The sequence below is a fragment of the Gorilla gorilla genome, chromosome 3, assembly GCF_029281585.2.
Source record: "Gorilla gorilla gorilla isolate KB3781 chromosome 3, NHGRI_mGorGor1-v2.1_pri, whole genome shotgun sequence".
In the NCBI taxonomy this organism is placed as follows: Eukaryota; Metazoa; Chordata; class Mammalia; order Primates; family Hominidae; genus Gorilla; species Gorilla gorilla.
In genome coordinates this window covers 93,854,262-93,878,191 of record NC_073227.2, presented here as the reverse complement: position 1 = coordinate 93,878,191, position 23,930 = coordinate 93,854,262, and the positions used below count along the sequence as shown (strand labels likewise).

The window sequence follows — 23,930 nt, the reverse complement described above, 5'->3', positions numbered from 1 at the left end:
GATTTAGTTCGCTTAGAATAATGGCCTCTAGCTACTCCAAGTTACTGCAAAATATATATTTTTATTCTTTTTTATGGCTGACTAGTATTGCATGGTGTGTATATACCATTTTATTTATCCACTCATTGGGCAACGAGCACTTAGGTTGGTTCCATGTCTTTGCAATTGTGAATTGTGCTGCAAGAAACATGCACAAGAAAATGTCTTTTTGATGTAATGACTTCTTTTCCTTTGGGTAAATACTAGCAGTATCTGATATATCTACCATTTTTTGAATCAAATGGTATATATACTTTTAGTTCTTTAAGAAACCTCTATAGTGATTTCTATAGAGGTTATTCTAATTTACATTCCCAATAGCAGTGTGTAAGTGTCCCTTTTTCACCAAATCGATATCAATACCAATATCTATTGTTTTTTGACTGTTTAATAATGGCCATTCTTGTAGAAGTAAGATGATATCTCACTGTGGTTTTAATTTACATATCTCTGATGATTAGTGATGCTGAGCATTTTTTTCATATGTTTGTTGGCCTTTTGTATATCTTCTTTCATGAAATATCTATTCATGTCATTTGTCCCTTTTTTAATTGAATTTTTTCTTGCTGATTTGTTTGAGTTCCTTGTACATTCTGGATATTAGTCATTTGTTCAATGGTAGTTTGCAAATATTTTCTCCTATTCTGTGGGTTGTCTGTTTACTCTGATGAATATTTCTTTTGCCTAATGGAAGTTTTTTTAGCCTAATTAGGTCCCACTTTTTTATTCTTGTTTTTGTTGCATTTGCTTTTGGGGTCTTAGTCATAACTTATTTGTCTAGGCCGATGTCCAGGAGAGATTTTCCTTGGTTATCTTCTAGAATTCTTATGGTTTCAGGTCTTATATTTAAGTTGATTTTTGTATAAAGTGAGATATAAGGGCCCAGATCATTCTTCTACATGTGGCTATCCAGTTTTCCCTGCACCATTTATTAAATAAGGTGTCCTTTCCAGAATTATGTTTTTGTATGCTTTGTTGAAGATCAGTTGCTTAGAAGTATTTGACTTTATTTCTGGGTTTTCTATTCTGTTCCATTGGTCTATGTGTCCACATTTATACCAATACCATGCTGTATTGGTAATTATAGCCTTGTAGTATAAATTGAAGGCAGGTAATATGTCTCCAGATTATTTCATTTTGCTGAGGAGTGTTCTGGCTATTCAGGCTCTTTCTTGGTTCCATATAAATTTTAGGATTGTTTTTCTACCTCTGTTAAAAAAAAAATGTGTAGGTATCTTGATAGGAATTCCATTGCATCTGTAGATTGCTTTGGGCAGTATGGCCATTTTTATGATATTGACTCCTCCAATCCATAACATGGGATGTTTTTTCATTTATTTGTGTCATTTGTGATTTCTTTCTGCAATGTTTTGTGGTTCCCCTTTTAAAGATCTTTCACCTCCTTGGTTAAGTATATTCCAAGAATTATTTTTTGGCGGCTATTGTAAAATGAATTGAGTTCTTGATTTTATTATCAGCTTGGTTATTGTTGGTATATAGCAATGCTACTAATTTTTGTACATTGATTTTGTAACCTAAGACTTTACTGAATTTATTCATCAAATCTAGGGGTCGTTTGGAAGAATCTTTAGGGTTTTCTAGGTCTATGATTATATCATCGATGAACAGTCATAGTTTGACTTCCTCTTTTCCAATTTGAATTCCTTCCTTCCTTCCTCCCTCCCTCTCTCTTTCTTTCCTTTCCTTTCCCTTCCTTTCCTTTCCTTTTCTTTCCTTTCCTATCCTTTCCTTTCCTTTCCTTCCCTTCCCTTCCCTTCCCTTCTGTTCCCTTCCTTCCCTTTTGTTCCCTTCCTTCCCTTTTCTTTCTTTTCTTTCTTCCTTCCTCTTTCTTTCTTTCTTTGTTTCTTTCTTTCTTCTTTCTTTCTTTCTTTCTTTCTTTCTTTCTTTCTTTCTTTCTTTCTTTCTTTCTTTCTTTCTTTCTTTCTTTCTTTCTCTTGCCTAACTGTTCTGGCTAGGACTTCTAGTACTACTCTAAATAGAAATAGAGAAAGTGGACATCTTTGTCTCATTCCTGTTCTATGGGAAAATGCTTTCAACTTTTTTCCCATTCAGTATAATGTTGGCTGTGGGCTTGTCAAATATGGCTGCTATTATTTTGAGGTATGTCCCTCCTATGCTTCTTGAGGGTTTATGTCATAAAGAGACGCTTTATTTTATCAAATGTTTTTTCTGCATCTGTTGAGAGGATTATATGGTTTTGTTTTAAATTCTGTTTAGGGGATGTATCACATTTATTGACTTGTGTATGTTAAACCACCCCTGAATCTCTGGGATAAAACCCACTTGATCATTTTGTATTATCTTTTTTTATATATTGTTGGATTCAGTTAGTATTTTGTTGAGGATTTTTGCATCTATGTTCATCAGGGATATTTGTCCGTGGTTTTCATTTCTTGTAATGTCCTTTCCTGGTTTTGGTATCAGGGTGATACTGGCTTCTAGAACTATTTGAGAGAATTTCCTCCTTCTCTATCTTTTAGAATAATTTCAGTATGATTTGTACCAACCCTTCTTTGAATGTCTGGTAGAATTCAGCTATGAATTAACCTGGCCTTGGGCTTTTTTTATTGTTGGCAAGCTTTAAATTACTGATTCAATCTCACTGCTTGTGACCGGTACATTCAGGGTTTCTATTTTTTCCTGATTTAATTTAAGAGGGTTGTATGATTCCAGGAATTTGTCCATTTCCTTTAGATTTTCTAATTTGTGTGCCTAGAGGTGTTCATAGTACTCTCAAATGATCTTTTGTATTTCTGTATTGGAATTTGTAATGTCTCCATTTTTATTTCTAATTGAGCTTCTTTGAATCTTCTCTCTCTTTTTCTTGGTTATTCTGGCTAACGATCTATCAATTTTATTTACTATTACAAATAATCAGTTTTTTATTTCGTTGAACTTTTGTATTTTTTCTTTCAATTTTATTTAATTCTTCTCTGATCTTCATTATTTCTTTTCTTCTGCTAGCTTTAGGTTTGGTTTATTCCTGTTTCTCTAGATTCTAGGTTGTCAATTTGTGCTCTTTCAGACTTTTTAATGTAGGTGCGTAGCACTATAAACTTTACCATTAACATTCCACTTGCTGTATCCCAGAAGTTTTTATAACTTGTGTTATTTATTTCAAAGAATTTTTAAATTTCTGTCTTGATTTTATTGTTAACCCAAAAATTCAGGAGCAGATTATTTAATTTCCATCTATTTGCATAGTTTTAGGAGTTCCTTTTGTAGTGGATTTCTAGTTTTATTCCACTGTGGTCTGAGAAGACACTTGATGATTTCAATTTATTTTAATTTATTGAGATTTGTTTTGTGGCCTATCATATGTTCTATCTTGGAGAGTATTCCATGTGCTGATGAGAAGAATGTATATTCTGCAGTTCTTGGGTAGAATGTTCTGTAAATATCTGTTAGGTCCATTTGTTCTAGAATTTAGTTTAAGTTCATTGTTTCTTTGTTAACTTTCTGTCTTGATGATTAGTCTTGTGTTGTCAGCGGAGTGTTGAAGTTGTCCACTACTATTGAGTTGCTGTCTACCTCATTTCTTAGGTCTAGTAGTAATTGTTTTATGAATCTGGTAGCTCTAGTGTTAGGTTCATACACATTTAGGATTGTAATATGTTCTTGTTGGATTGATCCTTTTATCATTACATAATGATCTTTTTTGTCTTTTTTACCATTGTTGCTTTAAAGTCTATTTTTACCTGATACAAGAATAGCTTCTACTCACTTTTGGTTTCCATTTGTGTGGAATATCTTTTTTTACCCATTTATCTTGAGTTTTTATGAATCCTTATGTGTTAAGTTAGTGTCTTGAAGACAGTAGATATTTGGTTTGTGATTCTTTAAGTTCATTCTGCCAATCTGTATCTTTTAAATAACATTTAGGCCAGGCCATTTACATTCAACATTAATATAGAGATGTGAGGTACTGTTCCAGTCATGATGTTAATTGCTACCTAGACTCTTTGTTTTCTACATTGCGTTATTTGTTTTATAGGCCATGTAAGTTTCATGCTTTCAAGAGGTTCTATTTGGGTGCATATTGACTTTTTATTTCAAGATTTAGAACTCCTTTTAGCATTTCTTGTTGGGTTGATCTGGTGGTGGCAAATTTCCTCAGCATTTGTTTGTCTGAAAATGACTTTATTTGTCTTTCAGTTATGCTACTTAGTTTTTTTTTAATACAAAATTCTTGGCTGACAGTTTTTCTGTTTAAAGAAGCTAAAGATAGGACCACAATCCCTTCTGTCTTCTAAGGTTTCTGCTGAGAAGTCTGCTGTTAGTCTGATAGGTTTTCCTTTATGGGCTACCTCATGTCTTTGTCTCACTGCTCTTAGAATTCTTTCTTTCACTTTAGATAGCCTGATGACTACATGCCTTGGTGATTTTTTTTTTTTTTTTTTTTTTTTTTTTTTGCAGTGAATCTCCAAGGAGTTCTTTATGCTTATTGTATTTGGACATCTAAATCTCTAACAAGGCCAAGAAAGGTTTTCTTAATTATTCCCTCAAATAAGTTTTCCAAGCTTTTTGCTGTCTCTTTTCCTTCAGGAACACCAATTATTCTTAGGTTTGGCCATTTTGCATAATCCCATATTCCTTGAAGACTTTGTTCATTTCTATTTATTCTCTTTTCTTTATTTTTGTCTGATTGGATTAATTAGAAAGCCTTGTCTTCAAGCTCTGGAATTGTTTTCTCTACTTGATCTAGTCTATTGTTAAAATTTTCCACTGCATTTTGTAATTTCCTAAATGTGTCTTTATTTCCAGAAGTTCTGATTGGTTTTTCTTTACAATATTAAACTCTTTAAAGAATTTTTCATTCATATCCTCATTTTTTTTAAATTTCTTTATGTTGGTTTTCACCTTTCTCTGGTGTCTCTGATAGCTTAATTATCAACTTTTGAATTCATTATCTGGCATTTCAAAGATTTTGTCTTTGTTCGGATCCATTGCTGGAGAGCTAGTATGATCTTTTGGGAGTGTTATAGAATCCTGTTTTGTCATATTACCAGATTTATTTTCCTGATTCCTTCTCATTTAGGTAGACTATTTATTCTGATTATTCTTAAATTTATTTTTTATTGACTGTGTTTTTGTTCCATTTATTTTCCCCTTAAGGATGTGACTTTAATGTTTATACTTTATTGTGGCCTGAGTTCTTGGTGCTTTCAGGGATGAAGAGTCTGTATGGGTTCTTTGATTATAGAAAGTGTTGGATGATGACTTTCTCAGATGCCGGTTGTAGTAGCAATGTGCACAGTGCAAGAGCAAGTTCACTTTCTCCTATAGAGTTGGAATCACAGAGATCTTTTCCCCAGTATTTTATATACTGGGTTGAAGAGTTTAGGCTTCAGGCCAGTAGGGGAGGTGTCCCTGTGTAGAAACTAGTTTTGGCTATGCAGGTGGGTGGATGCAGTGCCCAGTGTTGGGCAGGGGTCTCAGCCTTGACAGAGGTGTCTGGAGGAGCTCTCAGTGAAATGCACTGAGATCTTACCAGGGGGAATGGTGGCAGCCATCTCAGCTCTCCTGCCAGTCCAGCAGGAAAGCTATTCTCCTCCTAGACATACTCCTTACCCAGGGTTCTGGCTATTCAGATCAGAACACCTATTTCATTTGCAGAAACATTGATGTTCCAAGCAAAGAGAAATTGCAACTTATCCCTCATGCAAGCCTAAACCCAAAAGGTACTGCTTCTGTAGCAGGGGATGCAGTCACCCTGAAGTGTTCCAAAAAGGCTACCTGTAGGTGTAATCATGCTGAGCTCCCATGGGCAAAGGCTCGGCTGTGTCTGCAGTGGTGGACAATGAGAGAAAAAAAAGTTTCCTTCTGCAAGATCCTTCAGAAGCACCAGGGCTGCCTGACTTTTGGGGTAGAACTGCTGACTTTCCCCACTGAGCCCAGCACTGTACCTGTTCCTCTGCTAAAAGCAATTTCCCATCCACAGAAAGTTCTGGGACTCAAAAAGCCTGTTATCTGGATTCTTTTGTCCCATGCATGGGGCAGTCCCTTGACATGGTGCATTCCCCCTTCCCGTAGGAGTAGGAGTCCCTGAGAGCCAGACTACTGTGAATGCTGCTGCTCCTCTGGATGTAGCCATCTAGTGGGAATGCTACACTCCAGGCTGGAGCTGCCAAATGTCTGCAAGTGATCTTGTGATGTGACCTGTCTTCTAGTCTCCCAACAACAGGTACCAGTGCCAGCTCTGATGAGGGTGGCAGGGGAGTGACATACATTCTGTGAGATTCCTTGGTCATAAATAGCCTTACTGAGTTGACTTTCTGAAATGTGAGTTGTAGTGGTAATAAAGTGGTCCCATAGACAGACCCAGGACCTCTTGGTTAGTCAGGTTGCTGCAGACAATGGTGATAGCTGAGGTCACACACATGTTTTCTCTTTACTGGGCACAGTGTTAGTCTACCTGGAGATGCTGTAATGGACTGTGTCAGTTGGCCTCTAGCCAGGAGGTGGCACTTGCAAAAGAACACCAGCTGCAGTTGTAGCGGTAGGATTTGTTCTTGCCTTGTTACCCAGGGAGGTACTCTGGTTTCTCAGGTGATAGGTGAGGCCATGGAGCACCCAAAATTTTCTGTCCTTTTTGTTAAACTACCAGGGTGGATGGAGGGGTAAAGCGAGGTTGGGGCTGGGTCAGGCAGGTCTATGCACTGGCTCTGTGTGTGCAAGGAAAGCAGTGGCACCTGTGGGGGTTGGAATGTAGTGCTCTGGCCACTGCGGTAATGTTCCAGAGGGGAGTGTGCAACTGCTTCTGCTGCACAGAAGAGTTTGCACAGGGAGTGGGGAGTAGCAGAGGGTAGAAAGCCCCACCGAGCTCCTCAGATTTTGACAAGGGAGGTCCCACACCCTCAGTGTTCCACTGGCAACAGCTAACTAGGTTCCAGACAGTCTGCACTCAGAACTCAAATCTGCCCCAGGCCATAAGCCTTCCTGGGGAGACAGCAACCATGGCTTCAGGTCATGTCTGCAAAGCTGGGGTGCCCAGCTCCTGTGCTCATGGCTGCAGCATGCTTCCCACTTGCCACCCGGTTCTGACCAAGGGAGTTTATTACCACTTGAGAATATGTCATGAATTTCAGTTGGGAGTTTCTCTCAACCTGTAACCACTGCCTGATATAGCTTGCAGACTTTTGTGAGGTCCCCTTTGAGGCAGAATCAGAAACAGCTTCCCTCTGTCCATACTGGAAATTGGGAATGCACACAAGGCTCTTCTTGTGCTGCTCCTACTTTTAGATTCCCCACTGCTCCCTAAATCAGTTCCAGTGCTGGGTAGTGTTAAGGCCTTCCTCTGCAGCCTAGATTCCAAGGTTCCCAGAGGGAGTGTATATCCTGGACGCAGTTTATCTCCCTCTCACACTATAGGGACTTTTTTTTTTCTACCTAGTTCATGGTGTAGGCTACAGCCTGCCACTTCTTTCAAAGTGTCTTTTGGTTTCTTTCAGTTTTCCTGTTAAGTTTCTGTGTTGCTTCTTAGAAAAAAGTTACAGTGTGAATCTCTGTATGCTATTCTGTCTTTCCAAATGGGAAAGACATGCTAACACTGCCTTCAATGTGCCATCTTGGAAGTCCTTATAACATTCTAAGTGTGTCAATATGCATGAGGACTTCTAAATTAAAAACTAAAAAAAAAATTTAAAAATCCATACCCACACACATACTTTCAAGTATAACTACTGAGCCAAGTGTGTACTATAAGCAACAGGATGATTAGATAAATGATTTCCTAGTGAAATACTAATTTCATGTATTTTACCTCAGATTTCAGACCACATAAGACCAACAAAATATTCCAATTTTTTCTTTGTAAATATTGTCACTATAACAATACATTCCTAAGGAATTTTCAGTCTACAATGACATTTTCGTATCATTCAACTGCTGATATTCAGATAAAAGTACATTGACCTACATTTCTTACAAGCTGTTGGCACTTGGAGTTAAGTGTTTTATATAATATATTATTGTTTATTTTATTTCCCCAAAAGTTTGTGTTATCTTGTATGATATTAAAAAGTGTTGTGTGTGTGTCTGTGTGTGTGTGTGTTTAAAATGAAGGAATAGAGAAACAGAATACAAATCAAAACCGGCTAGAGCAAGATGGCCAAGCAGAGACCTCTTGCACTCATTTATCCCACAAAGACAGCAAAAATAACAAATAAGCAACTATATTTTGATGAAAATAACTAAAGGAGACCACTTGAACACATCAGAGGATCAGCAGAAATTTTGTAGAGCCTAGAAACCCAGGATGGCCACATAGAAAAGAGAAAGAAACACATAACCTCTGCCACCCCACTCCCCAGTCAGCTGCAAATAACGAGGTACTTCCTCCTGCAGAGAAAAGGTAAACTAAAGGAACCTAGCAGACCCCATCGCTACCTTGGGCACCTATAATCCCTCAGCACTGGGGACTCCTGCAGTGTCTCAGGAGCTGAGCCCAGCTGAGGGAGCTGCCTGGAGTCCACACAGATGCACTGCCCCTCGAGAAGTTGCCAACACTGTGTCCCACTCCCCCCGGTCTGTGTGGCTACTGTGCTACGCCCTTATTGAACTAGAACTACTGCTGGAGTATTCCTGCTTCAGGGGTGAATATCCATCCCTGAGGCTTTGTCACTGCTATATCACCCCCACCTGGTGGCCTGCCATTCCTGAAACAAGCTGCTTCTACACCTTATCCTGTGGGGGCAAGTTGCTGTGCCCTACCCCTCTCAGTTGCTGCTGCACTCTGCCCCTCAGGCAGAAATTAAACAACATGCTCTGGAACAATCAATGAGTCAAAGAAGAATTTTTTTAAAAAATGAAAAATATCTTGAAACCAACAATAGAAATACAACATAACAAAACCTACGAGATGCAGCAAATTAAGTTATAAGAGGAAAGTTGATAGCAATAAATACCTACATTAAAGAAGAAAGATCCCAAATAAATTGCCTAACTTTATCCTCAAGGAACAAGCAAACAAGAGACAAACTAAACTGAAAGTTAGTAAAGGACAAAAAATAAGGTAAGAGCAGATACATATATCAAATAAACCATCTGATCTTCAACAAACCTTACAGAAAGAAGCAATGGGGAGACAATAGATGTTGGCAAGTCTGTGGAGAAATAGGAATGCTTTTACTCTGCTGGTGGGAATGTAAATTAGTTCAACCACTGTGGAAGACAGTGTGGTAATTCCTTAAGGATCTAGAACCAGAAATACCATTTGACGCAGCAATCCCATTACTGGGTATATACCCAAAGGACTATAAATCATTCTACTATAAAGACACATGCACACGTATGTTTATTGCAGCACTATTTACAACAGCAAAGAAATGAAACCAACCCAAATGCCCATCAATGACAGACTGGGTAAAGAAAATGTGGCACATATACACCATGGAATACTACGCAGCCATAAAAAAGTAAAGAGAGATCATGTCTTTACGGGGACATAGATGAAGCTGGAGGCCATCATCCTCAGCAAACCAACACAGGAACAGAAAACCAAATGCCACATGTTCTCGCTCATAAGTGGGAGTTGAACATTGAGAACACTTGGAGACAGAGAGGGGAACATCACACACCAGGGCCTGTTTCAGGGTGGGGGATGAGGGGAGGGAACTTAGAGGACAGGTCAATAGGTACAGCAAACCACCATGACACACGTATACCCATGTAACAAACCTGCATGTTCTGCACATGTATCCCATTTTTTTTGTAGAAGAAATAACAAAAAGAAGAAGAAAAACCATAGGAAAAAGCAAAAAAACAAAATTGGTTCTTTGAAAAAGTTAACAAAATTGACAAACCTCTAGCTAGATTGAAAGAAAAAGAGAGAGAGAGAAGACTCAAATAGGTAAAATCATAAATGCAAGAGGAGGCATTATTAAATATGCCTCAGAAATAAAAAGAATCATAAGTGACTATTATGAACAATATATGGCAACAAATTGGATTACCTAGAGGAAATAAATGAATGCCCAGACAAATATAGCCTACCAAGATTGAATGAGGAAAAAATAGAAGGCTTGGACAGACCAAGAACAAATAGATGGAAGAAGTAATTAAAAACTTTCCAACAAAGAAAAGCCCAGGGCCAGATGGCTTCATGGATCAATTCTACCAAAAATTTAAAGATTTATTAGTGATACTTCTTAAACTCTTCCAAAAAGTAAAGGTAGAGGGGATACTTCCAAACACACATTTTAAAAGGCCAGCATCATTATGATACTTAAGCCAGATAAAAACACCATAAGAAACGAAACATATAAGCCAGTATCTCTGATGAACATTGATACAAAAATCCTCAATAAAATATTAGCAAATCAAATTTAACAACACATCAAAAAGATTATACATCATGATCAAGTGGGATTGATTCCTGGCATGAAGGTTGGTTTAACATAAACAAATTAATCACAGTGATAGGTCACATTAACGGACTGAAAGATTGAAACCACAATATCATGGCAAGTGATGCAGGAAAAGCATTTGACAAAGCTATGCATCATTTCTTGATTTAAAAAAAACTCTTAATGGTTTAGATAGGGAAGGAAAATTTCTCAACATAATAAATGCCATTAACATCATAATTAATGAGAAACAATTGAAAGCTTTTCCACTATGATCTAGTACAAGATAGCAATGTCCAGTCTCACAACTTCTATTCCTAAGTGTAGAAAACTGCAAAGAGTCCCGAAAATTCTAATAAATGAATAAATGAATTCAGTAAAGTTGCAAGGTACAAAATCAACATAAAAAATCAAATAGCATTTCTACAAATAAATAATGACCTAGCTGAAAAAGAAATTTTTAAAAATACTGTAAGCAGTAGCATCAAAAAAAAATACATAGGAATAAATTTAACCAAGGAAGTGAAAGATTTGTACACTGAAAACCATAAAATATTGATGAAAGAAACTGAAAAACACACAAATAAATGGAAGGATATGTCATGTTCATGGATGAAAATAATTAACATTATTAAAATGTCTGTACTACCCAATGCAATATACAGATTTAACACATTCCCTATCAAAATTCCAACGGCCTTCTTCATAGAAAAAAAAATTCTAAAATTTGTAGAGAACCTCAAAGAATCCTGAATAGCCAAATCAATACTGAGACAAAAAAAAAATTGGAAGCTAGATATTTCCTGATTTAAATTTATATTACAGAGTTATAATATTCAAAACAGTATGGTACTAGCATGGAAACAGAAACACACAGATCAGCATATGGAACCCAGAAATAAATCCAAACATATAAAGTCAGCTAATTTTTGATAAGGGCACCAAGAGAACACAAGGGGGAAAGAATAGTCTCTTCAATTAACGGCGCTGGGAAAACTGGGTTTCCACACACACACACACAGAAAATGAAATTGGAACCTTATCTTACACCACACACAAAAATCAACTCAAAATGGATAAAACACCTAAATATAAGATCTGAAACCATAACACTTTTAGAAGAAAACATAGGGGGAAATCTCCTTGTCATTGGCCTTGGCAATGAGTTTTTGTGCGTCACACCAAAATCCCAGGCTATAAAAGTAAAAATAAATAAATGGAATTGTATTAAACAAAGTGAAGGAAACAAATCAACAAACTGAAAAGGAAACCTATGGATTGAGAAAAAATGTTTGTAAACTATATATGTTTGATAACAGATTAATATTATAAAGAACTCTTATAATTAATAGCTGAAAAACAACCCAATTAAAAAAATGGGTCAGAGACCTGAACAGACATTTCTCCAAATAAGACATAAAAATGGCCAACAGGTATATGAAAAGTTGCTCGCTGTCACTAATCATCAGGGAAATGCAAATTAAAACCGCTATGAGATATTACCTTATACTCATAAGGACGCCTATTACCAAAAAGACAAGAGATGGCAAATGTTGGTAAGGGTGTCAAGAAAAGGAAAGCCTACTACACTGTCGATAGGAATACAGATTAGTACTGCCATTATGAAAAGCAGAATGGGGATTCTTAAAGAAATTAAAAATAGAATTACCATATGACCCAGCAATTCCCCTTCTGGATATATAACAAAATAAGATGAAATCACCACTCCATAAAGATATCTGTACTCCCACGTTCAAGGCAGAATTATTCATTATAGCCAAGATATAGAAACAATCTAATTCCTAATTGTCCATCAATACATGAATGGACAGAAAAAATGTTATGTGTATACCTGTGTGTGCATGAATATTATTCAGCCTGAAAAAAGTATATCCTGACACTTTTATCCACATGGATGTACCTAGAGGACCTTATGCTAAGTGAAATAAGCCAGACACAGATGGAAAAATTTGCATAATCTCACGATCTCACTTATATATAGAATCTAAAAAGGAAAAAAATAAGGTCAAAATACAAAGAGAATGAAACAGTAGTTGCCAGGGACAGGAAGGGCAGGGCAGAGGGAACGGGAAGATGTAGGTCAAAGAATACAAAGTAGTAGATATGTATGATGAACGGGTCTAGAGATCTAATGAACAACATGAGGACCATAGTTAATAAAATTGTATTATATTTGGAATTTTTGTTAAATAAGTAGATTTTAGCTGCTCTTGTCACCAAAAAAGAAACTGTGTAGGTTTGTTAACCATAGTAACTATTTTACTGTCTGTATGTTTCCCATAACATCATGTTGGTAAACCTCAAATATACACAATAAAATGTAATTTTTGAAAACAGAAATCAAATATGCAATAAGAAAATCAACAAAGTTTAAAAAATCAAAATTGATTAAGTGCCATATTTTGAAAAACAGCAATCACTGTTACATTTCACTGGATTTCTTTATGTTTTATATACAATAACCAATTTTAAAAGGCAGTAACTTTGGGGGTGGGAAAATTATTACTGCCCATTTCATTTTTTTGAAAATGATTCTTCACATTTAAAAAAAATTATTTCTCTTTGTACCTGTTAAAGCCTATCAAAACATCATTACAATCTGGGTTTCTTTCTGTCACTGAATTTTGAAAGTATGTATGCTTTTAAATTTCTTCTCTTGAGGTTGAAGATTGTCAGCTCCTTGAGAGAGGAGATTTTGTCTTATTTGTCTTTGTACCATCTCTGCATCTGCTTGGGAAAGATTAATTTTTCAAGGAATGACTAAACTAGATTATTTCCACTATCCATTAGGTTATTGAAAAACAGTCTATATTGAAGATAAGAAACTGTTTCTTAGAGCTTCTCAGACAAGAAACTTTCTTAGAGAAGAAAAAGCTTTGGAAATAAAAATTAATTTCATTAATTAATGAAAATAATCTTCATTGTTCAAGTTGCAAAAATGGTTGTGTTGCACTTGTCCCCATCATCATGACAAATCATGGCCTTACTCAAAAGTCACTGTTGAACCTTATGATACATAACTATGGAAAGGTGAGGCTTTTTAAAAATTCATCAACTATCTAAAAGTTTTAAAATGATTTGTACATCAATTACAGCACTGTTTTAATTAAAGTTCTGTGTATATTTTTAAAGGAAATTTCTCCTCCCTTATTTTTCTCAACAAAGTTTTTTTTAATTAAATTTCTTGTCTGTTTTCACAGAAAAGCAGTATATGTTCCTCAATTGAAACAGGAAGTGACGGTTTATTCTTCAAGTTCAAGTTAAATGTTGAGATTTTTCCAAAAATCTTAATCTGTTATGGTTGCTGTAATTTATTAAAATCTTTATGGCAAAAATTTCCAGTTGTAAAATATATTTATTTTAAGCTTTACACATCGGAAATGTAATTAACACATTGCCTCCTTGTGAAGGCCTGGCTTCCTCTTTAAGGCAATTTTCCAGCTAGGTGTTTACTGGGAGTCCCCTCATTGTTTGGAGCTACACTGCTTCTGCTTCCTTGTTTCCTTCCCTAGCACATATTCTTTAAGTACAGCCTCAGATATGAAGTGTAAGGCAAAAAATATGTATGCCCTCAGTATTTGATAAAAGTGTCATTTCATATCAAGAAAGAGTGTGATCTACATTTATTTACTCAACGCTTATTTATTGTTACTATTTCTTCTTGACCCAGTGTTTCTTGACCCTCAGGGGACCACACATTGTTCTAGACACTAAGCGTAGAGGAGTGAACCTACAAGTCAAGGTTCCTGATCTCTTAGCGTTTATATTTTAATGACAGGAGACATAAAATAAAGAGGTAACCCCAAACAATAAAATATAATTAGCTAATGATAATTGCCACCAATACAATAAAACAAGGTGCTATAATAGAGAAAGATCGGAAGTCTTCTTTGAATACAGTCGTCATAGGAAGCCTTTCTAAGGAGGTAATATTTGAGGAAAAAAAACATAGTAATGAAAAGAAACTACCCATGACCAGATCAAAGCTTTCTTAAATGAATCAATAATAAATACAAAGGCAGTGAGACAGGAATAAGTTTAGTCTGTTCCAGAAATAAAAATTAACCAGGGTAGCAAGTTTAGAGTTAGTACCAAGGAAGCAGAAAATCAAAAAGGTCGAAGAAGCAGAGATGAGCCAGTCATGTGGGGCATTGTAGGGCATGGTAAGCAGTTCAGATTTAGATTTTATTCCAGATGTGCGGTGCAACCACTAGAAAGCCTTTAAACCAAGAAAATCAGAAGTGGTATTGTTGTCTGGATATTGCTTATAAAAGATTATGCTAGCCACAGGTGGAGAATGGACTGTAGTAGGATAAGAGGGGAGGCATAAAGCCCAGTTCGGAGGTCATTTGTGGTATCCAAGCAAGAGATGATGCTGGCCTGATGTAAGGTGGTAGCCATGGAGATACAACATCAGGACTTGCTCATTTACTGGGCGTGGAAAGAGGGAAAGAAAGAAATCAAGAGTGCTAGTTAAACATTTGATCTGAGCAACCATGGGCCTGCCAGTCACTGTGCTAAGCTTAGTGGTTAAAATAGAGGATAAGACATTAAGAATTTATGAAGGTCCTTGCCTTCATAAATTTTATAATCTATAGTTATTTAATAAATGTGACTCAGTTAACAAACTAATAACTTAGAAAAATTAAGTTAGATCTAAATTTCATGGTGTTTTAACATAATAAAGTCTAGATGGGCTAAAATGTTCAATTTAATGAATGAATAATATCTAAATCTTAGAAAAACTAGAAGAAGCAATATATGTACATTTTTACATTCTTTAAGGATGGGAAAGCTTTTATAAAACTGTGATGTAACTGATAAAGAAAAATAATAGATTCGACCATTTACATTTTTAAACTTCTATATGTCAAAAATACCATAGACAAGACTGCAAGGTAAACAAGTCACCTTGAAAATATAGTCACAGCATATATGATGAAGAGTTGATATGTTTAATATATAAAGATAACTTATAAATCAATAAGAAAAAAGATGAGCAAAGAGTCCAATAAACAATAAAGCAAAAGTGCAAAGTCTAAAGAGCCCAAACTTACAGGTACAATGATATATATATTTAAAATAAGATATGGATTTTTTTACGTTTCAAATTAATAAATGTTTAAAAGAAGTATAATAACCCATGTTAGCTGCCCTGAGAGTATAAAACTGACAAAGATTTTTTTAAGCAGGGAAATTCTTCAAAATGCACATTGCCTTACATCTGGTAACTTCAATTTTTGAAATGTATCTAAAAGGTGTAGTCATGCTTGTGTGGAATCATATGTAATCATTCACTGCAGTGTTGTTTATAACAATATAACTTTATCATAATAATTAAATAAGTAACGGTATTTTCATTTGGTGCAATACAGAGCAGCTAGTTAAAATTACATTGCAGGAAAAAAACTGACTGATTTATAGTAAATTGTTCATACTACGTTTGATGTGATGAAAGCAGGCTATAAACCAACAAACCAAATGTAATAGCATTTTGATAAACAGCCACAGGGAAAATAAGTCAATAAAGACATTCAACAAATTGTTTATGATGATTATACTTGAGAGATGGAATTATAGGTGCTTTTTGTCCTCTACGTTTCTGTGTTTTTCAGATTTTCCACATTGCATATGTGCAATTATATACTTTTTATATTATCAAATAAAAATTACATATTTACAAACAAATAAAACACTAAAAAACGAAGTCACTAAGCCTCTAAGTTTACTTTTCTTTAGAAAACCAGTTGGAAAGCAGTCATCAGAGTAAAAGTTTCCACAGCATCTGCCATTTAACAGTTTCTAAGCCTTTTTGGAGTCCTTTTGAAATTGGAGGTATTGGCAAAAAACAAAGCCCCCACATCCAATGCTTGCAGATAAAAGATGCAAAAGAATGTTGCCCTGATGCTGACAATAAGCAAATGACCCACTTCAAGCACAGACAATGGAGGTGGAGCATGGATTTGAGCAAGATATCCTGGAACCGAGAGCTGTAACTACTCTAGGTCCTGCTAGTCATCATTCAAAGGTCAATCCATACCAGCAGCCACATATCAGAGAGTTGTGGAGCCAACATGACGATCAAATTAATATCTGCAAGTAATACTAAGTCACATCTGTCCTTACACAAGATTGTAAAATCTTTGATTGTGATCCAATAAAACCATTTGCTCAAATAATGATAAATCTGATAGTTCCTGGTCTCCACACACCACAGATTAAATAGATAAACTGCCTAATATGTTTTCTTTTTTTTTTTTTTTTTTTTTGAGTCAGTGTCTTGCTTTGTCATCAAGGCTGGAGTGCAGTGGTGCAATCTTGGCTCTCTGCAGCCTCGACTTCCCAGGCTCAAGTGATCCTCCCACCTCAGCCTCCCGAGTAGCTGGGACCATAGGCATGCCCCACAATGCCGGGCTAATTTTTTTTTTTTTTTTTTTTTTTTTGCAGAGACAGGGTTTTGCCATGTTGTCCAGGCTGGTCTTGAACTCCTGGACTCAAGTGATCCACCAGCCTTGGTCTCCCAAAGTGCTGAGATTACAGACTTGAGTCACTGCACCTGGCCTGCCTCACCTTTTGAACATATAGGATCCTACTTAAAGTGCTATGACAAACATGCAACCTGAACATCTAGAGTCATTCTGTTCATCTGGCGTTTGAACATGAAAGATACCAGAAATTAACTCTGCCTGCTGAACTCTTTGTAGGAATCAGATTGAATTTCTTTTGAGGGCTCTCAGGTTTACACTTGTAAAATAACCTATTATGTTTAAAAAATTATGAATAGTTGCTTTACATAGGAAACCAGTAAAATAACAATGATCCTTAAAAATGTGTGTGTGTGTGTGTGTGTGTGTGTGTATAAATGTACTTCATATTTCCACAGCATCTGTCATTTAACAGTTTCTAAGCCTTTTTGGTGTCCTTTTGAAATTGGAGATATTGGAAAAAACAAAGCCCCCAAATCCAATTCAGTAGATAATGACTAAATTATTATTTATTTCCTCTGTTTTGTTTCATTACACTCATTTTCAAACTTTGATGTCTACCAGTTTCTTCTGTGGAGCTTATAAAAAATATAAATACCCGAAGTGTATGCATGGCCTACTAAATCAGAGTCTCACAGCTGATGGTACCTGGGTTTAGCAGAATACATAGGTGGTCCTGGTGCACCCTGAAGCGCGAAACGCTGCTCTGGGTGAAAAAAAGTGCTAGCAGGGAAATGTGTTAGCAAAATAACAAGGAAAAGAAAGTTAACAAATCTCAAATTGGAAAAGAAAAATCTTAAAAAGACGTGAATAATGGCGTTCAGTCTTGGTTGGTGTCATTTCTCACAGGCCAATTACCTACAGCCTGGGTGGACTAGAGAATAGAGATTAACATCAGTCAAATCCCGTGGTTAAAGCGTTAACTAGAATGTCCATTCATTTCTCAAGAAGTGTGGCAGAGAGCAAAGGAGTGTACCTATCAGCTGTTCCTAAGAAAGTAAACACTCCCAACATGCACTGAGGCACAGGGAGTGGCTCAGGTTTCTTAACACTTCCCTGCTGTGGCGAAAAGGAGAAATAATTAACAGCTCCTGGGGCTCTAGGATCGCTGATCGCGTGGGGGGCACTGCAAGCGCCCAGCTGAGCCATGCTCTGGGAGGAGACAGGCGCCGCCCCTGCGCCCGCGCGGGCCTCGGACCTCCCCTACAGGTGAGTGACTCGCGGAGTCCCAGTCCGGCAGAGACAGGGCACTGGTTTCCCTCTACCAGAGTTCCTGACCCAGCCGAGAACAAACCGCGGAGCAAGTTCAGCCCAACAACGATGGTGAAAAGGGTCCTCCTGCTCACAGTGTGAATAACAGGTAAAAAATGGGGATGGGGAAAAAACTTTCTAATCCACTCCCTGGGGTCATGTTGAGGGCAAGTTATTAGAAAGCAGAATCCATAGGCAGCAAAGTTAAGTGTGTGTGTGTCATAGCAGCCTGAATCGCACACATCCCTTTTCCTTTTGATTTTCTCAGAATATGCTTTCCTAACCAAGGTAAGCTTGTAGGGTGGGAGGGAGAGAGGGGAAAGAAGGGAGGGAAAGGGTGCAGAGAAGGGCTTGGAGGTAAATGTGACCACAGGACCCCTCCTCCCTTTAGTTCAATGAGCCCTTCACCTGTAATTGTGCCTGGCAAAAATCGTGCCTTACAAAGATACTAGACTTCTGGATGGCATCCTCCTTCCTCTGAGTATCCTTATGGTTAGAATATTGTGTTGAATCATCGCACTGGAAAGATCTTAATTGAGGGTTCAGCTCAACTTTTATTTGTTTCTGCAAAGTGACAGAAAGCATGCCCCCCACCAAAAAAAAAATGAATTTTCAATATAAGCGCTCACCAAACAATGAAATAATAAACATAAATAATTAAATGGGAGTCCATGAGTTAAGGATATGAATTCTGAAGCAGAAGAGTGGTAGGTTCAAAGCTCGGCTTTGCCACTTATTAGTTTGCCCCCTCTCAAGTTTCTTAACCTAAGCCCCAAACGTTTGTCTGTAAAACAAGCATCATCAAAGGATCTGCCACATAAGGCTTTCTTTGATGGGAACTGAACACTCAGCAAGTGTTCTGTAAGTGATACCTACTGCTAGCATTAAGAATAAGCTGCTCTACCAAAGGGGCCGTTATCAGGGAGGGCAAGCTGAACTAGGGAGACCAGACAGTGTGTATTAGGATGCTGGAATTGAACTGGTTCCCGGAGACTGGGTCCAGGACAGGCAAGCAGGTGACAGGTGTGCTAGGATCATCTCTCTGGGTAGCAACGAAATGACCTGGCTTCTTTCCATTTTTCAGATAGAGTATGTGGTGGCAAATTCAGACATATTTGCTACTCAATCACTTTTCTTTTGAAAAATTCACATTTACATTAATCTGTTATTCCTAAAAAGAAAATAGAATTTTAGAGTAAGAGAGTTACACACAATCTCATATTGTGGAATTCATGCCATTTGGGTTTTATAAAGGAGACTACTTTTGAATAACTTTCATCAATTTAGACCATATAATCCATGTCTTTATATTTCAGCACATATTGAATTGTTTGTATTGAAGTGCTGTTTTTAATTTGTGTTGATGGACAAGAGACATGAAGGAATAATACTTGTATTTTGTCAGTCTCTACCTCTTAAGCTTAAATTACAGGAAAGTGGCTTTATTTTATGAAGTTTCACTTAAAGGGCACTTTTGTCAATGTTGTTAGTTATTAATGTTGCTAATTTTCTTGAGGGGACCAACTTAGTGTCTATGACTAGTAATTTCCATTGACGTCATTTTTATCTTGTTATTTTATTAAATAAAGCAGTCTAGGAGTTTGCAGTATACCCTAACTTAATATCATTGGTGTTTTAATGGATTCTTTTTTCAAATTGCAGAGTTGAAATTCTTCAGTGTGCTTACAATTAGATATTAACTGGAGAATTGTGGATAGAATTCTAAACCCAACCTAACTGAAGTTTACTATGTTATTTCCCTCTAGGGTCTGATTGTGTTTAGTACAGTTTAGCTAAAAACTTATAAAGGAATCAGATTGAATTAGAATAAGTTAGGGTTCCAATATTCATTGAAGATTTTTCAAAGAGGAAATATACTTTTATGCTGCATTTCCATATTGTTATACATCCTTAAACAAAGTTATTTGCCTTTATATTTATTAATAGACATATGTCTAAATAAAGAACAGTAGCCCCAATTGAGATAAATTTATTTAACCATATTTGAAATTCATTTGAGATTAATCTACTTAACCGTAACTGGGTGGAAGTCTTTCTAGTTAAAATCTGTTTAGATAGATAGATAGATAGATAGATAGATAGATAGATAGATAGATAACTTTATATCTATACATTAGAATATTGTGTTGAATTTACATTTATTCTACTATTTCTCACGTGTATAACATTTTATTATAAACTATTAAATGTTGTGGTCAATCAGAGAGAGAGAGAAAGAGAGAAAAGAGTGACACAGAGAGACCCAGCAGTGATTACGAAAAAATTAACTTTTCCAGTTATATTCAAAATACTGTAACATGTATGTAACAAGTCTTTTAAGCATGTAATTAAAAGTTCTATACCTGATTCTTGTTTTAATTTCCTAAAATAAGAAGCATCCTATACTTTTAACTGAGATAGAAACCCAATGCTGACAGTCCATTTGCTTATATAGATTCATTGATTGCAATGTAGGTGGGGAATTCACGGTTACTAGAGATACATGGGCTTCATATAAAAGCTTAGATTTTTAAAATATTCAAGTATAGGCCATTTGAAAACACAACCTCTGAGAAAGGAATTCTGAATATTTTCCTTTTACACTACAGTTAGTTATTCTGTTGCAAAAATTAATTTGTATGTTTAAAATGATAAATTATAGTGATTTCATCACTTTCATAACATAATCTCAACAACCAAACTTAACTAATACCACTGCTTTCAGGAGTTGAACATGAAGTGTCTCCTATTTAAGTGATAAGGATGTTAACTTAAAGGAAAACTTCATCATCACCTAGAGCCTAGTAAAGGAGCTTAAGAGGAGAGAGTGTCGATTCTTTTGCAGCAAATATACAAACAGGAAAAATGAGTCGTGATCTTTGTGACGTCAACCTAAGAATTTCTACTGGGAAGCTCAGGTGAAGCAGAAAATTCTTGAGTTCCACCACACCAGTAATTCCAGAAGATGCTGTCGGCAGACTGAGCAGCGCCTCCCAGACCCAGTGGTGGCAAGATGCCTTAAGTGTCTTAATACAAATTAGCTGCTCCGACCGTTTCTGCTTTCTTTATCTCCCTGAGGGCACCTTGAGCAGAATAAAATGCATGGCATTAGTACCATGTAAATATGCAATAGAATAATAAAGGTTTGGCATTTCCAATTAGATTCCACTTGAACTGAGGGCAGTGGCATGCTCACATAGAAGTGTGTTTGATTCATATTCTGCTTAGTCCTCTCTTAGATTCAATGATTATAATACATTATTTCTATCTCAAAACCAACAATCACTGACTGCAACCAATATAACTTAATTAAGTGATAGTTTGTATATATGCCAACTCTTGACTTTTACTGTCTCTGCAAATAAAGCACATTTTAAGAAAAAGTATGGAGCCAAATGTTTCCCAGAAACCATCACTCTGTTAACTCTTTTCCTTTTTTGAGAGAAGTAGATACTGGATGGAATTATAGATGCTTTGTCTCATTTTCTTGAAGTGATGTAATTGCATATAACTCTGCTCTTCTCTACTCCAAGGTTCCAGGTCATAACTTTGAGAAAACAGCTTCGTTTTGGAGATGAATACATAATTGTAACTTTCTATTTCTTCTTCAAGCTGAAACGATATTTTATTAAAAAGACTCTCCGTGTGTACAGCCCTTAACATACTCTTATCTCATAATTGAAATACACACTTGCTATTCTAGTGTGATACTTTCTGTTCTTTTTTTAAGTAGCTTTTACTGGGGACGTGGGTGAGAGAGATGTAACATATATTCCTTGTCTATGATTTAGAAAGTACATACAAAATAAAAAAAGAAATAATTATCACACATAATCTCTTAGCTCTTAATTTTACCATTAATATTATAATATACCTCTCTGTATGTTGGATGTATTCAATATTTTGTGTATGTTTTATCTATATGCCTGCATATATTCACTCACTTTAGAAGACACAAAAATGAAATAGCAATAATTCTGTCCTAAAGGACCTAGTAGTCAAATTAAGTAAAATAAAATATGGTTAGAGAGAGAAAGCAGTAAGTAATTAGAAAGCTACATAAAATCTCCTGTGAAATTTCAGAAGCAAGAGAAATTGTCTTTGGCTGGGAAATACAGGGAAGTTAGCACCTGTATATATATGTATAGATAGATAGATAGATAGGTAGGTAGGTAGATAGATAGATAGATAGATAGATAGATAGATAGATAGATGGATAGATAGATATAGATATATGTATATATATTAGTTCTTTGTAAAATCATTAGCATTATGACACTTTGTGCACCTTGTGGCCTCAGAAATAAGAGGCTATAGATATAGATACAGGCTATACTTTCTGTGCCTAGCACAGTAGCAGGTGCAGAGAAGGAACTCGTGAAATATTTGTTGAATTTACAAACAAGTGAACCAAATTTTCCACTTTTAGACATGTAACCATTTAATTAACTCATGCTTGGATAACAGGAAGTTACTTTAAATGACTGACCCATTTGATTTCATTTGTACTAGAATTCACTTCCTGTCCTCTGGCCTCATTCTGGTCACAAGGCAACTGGTAAGTCCAGGCAAGCCCACCTTTAGGCAGGAATGCAGAGCAGGGGGAGGTGAACCACGTTCCAGCATTGCTGGAACGCTAATGCTGCCCAACACTGCCTCCTCAGGCTCCATCCAGATCTCATTGGCTTGTTCAGACCAATTCTACCTCTCCTATACTTCTAGTGCTGTTGATTTCTCCAGGACTTAATTGCTGACCTATCTAATTCCCTGTTTCTCCAGCTTCATTGTTTCCGGACAAAATGAAAAAGTAAATAACCAAACTTATTAAATAATGATCTTATTTTACACACAATCTAAGTCAATAATCTCTGGCCCCCGGGGCCTACATAGATTTGTAACAACCATCTTCCTCCTCAAGTTGTAGTTTATTATGTTCTACCAAAATAACTGAACATCCCAAGTAAGACCTCCAGGCTTCTAGAACTGTAATTTTTTCTTTCTTCATAAATTCTCTCCCTCTTTGCTATTCATGACTTCTCTGTTATTCTCCTCTTAAGTCTTTGAGAAAATTTGCTCAGATGCTTATATCTACCAAGTCTTTATAATTTAGGAGATGTTCACAAGGGCCCTAGCAGGTTTTAATTTGCTATGAATCATGGTGAATGGGAATGGGAAGATGAGGATGAAAAACTATTTGAATTCATAGATCTATGCCTCACTTCATTGTTTTTGTTTGTTTATTTGTTTTGCTCCTTTTTTTTTTTTTTTTTTTTTTGAGACAGAGTCTCACTCTATCACCCAGGCTGGAGTGCAGGGACACAATCTTGGCTCACTGCAACCTCCATCTCCCATGTTTAAGTGATTCTCGGGCCTCAGCCTCCCACGTAGCTGGGATTACAAGTGTGTGCCACCACACCCGGCTAACTTTTCTATTTCACTTCACTGTTAATACTAACAATGGGACTTTTACCAAAGCATGTTCTTACCTTTCAGATATTTAAACTGTTTGAATATTTTATTTACCCAATTTTTAGATCAGACATGAACAATATTATTTCCTACTCAAATATTATGTGCTGCCTATGAATGAAAATTTTATCCTGTTTTTATTTTCTTACATTAAATTATATTCAACTGTCTTCCTAAAGTCAGAGAATAATATAAGAGCCTTGGAAACCCTTTCATCACATCTTCTGAAGTCTTCTGAAGCTGGCTATGAGTTACCTCAGCATAGATCAACAGTGTGTCACTATAACTACATTGCAAT

At 36.3% G+C, this 23,930-nt stretch overlaps 1 protein-coding gene across 4 annotated transcripts in view; it reads left to right on the top strand.

Moving 5' to 3' along the window:
* The first annotated feature begins 17,928 nt into the window (after positions 1-17,928).
* RASSF6 (Ras association domain family member 6) overlaps positions 17,929-23,930 on the top strand; it is a 49,117-nt gene continuing 43,115 nt past the window's right edge. For 2 of the 4 annotated variants that reach the window (XM_063705313.1, XM_004038807.5), the window contains exon 1: positions 17,983-18,272. Coding sequence is in view for 1 of the 4 variants with exons in the window: in XM_004038806.5 (XP_004038854.5) it covers positions 18,060-18,121 (62 nt within the window). In the remaining 3 variants the exon portion in view is untranslated. Of the gene's footprint in view, positions 18,273-23,930 lie in introns of all 4 variants that reach the window. The other 2 variants (XM_063705312.1, XM_004038806.5) reach the window with 2 other exon arrangements.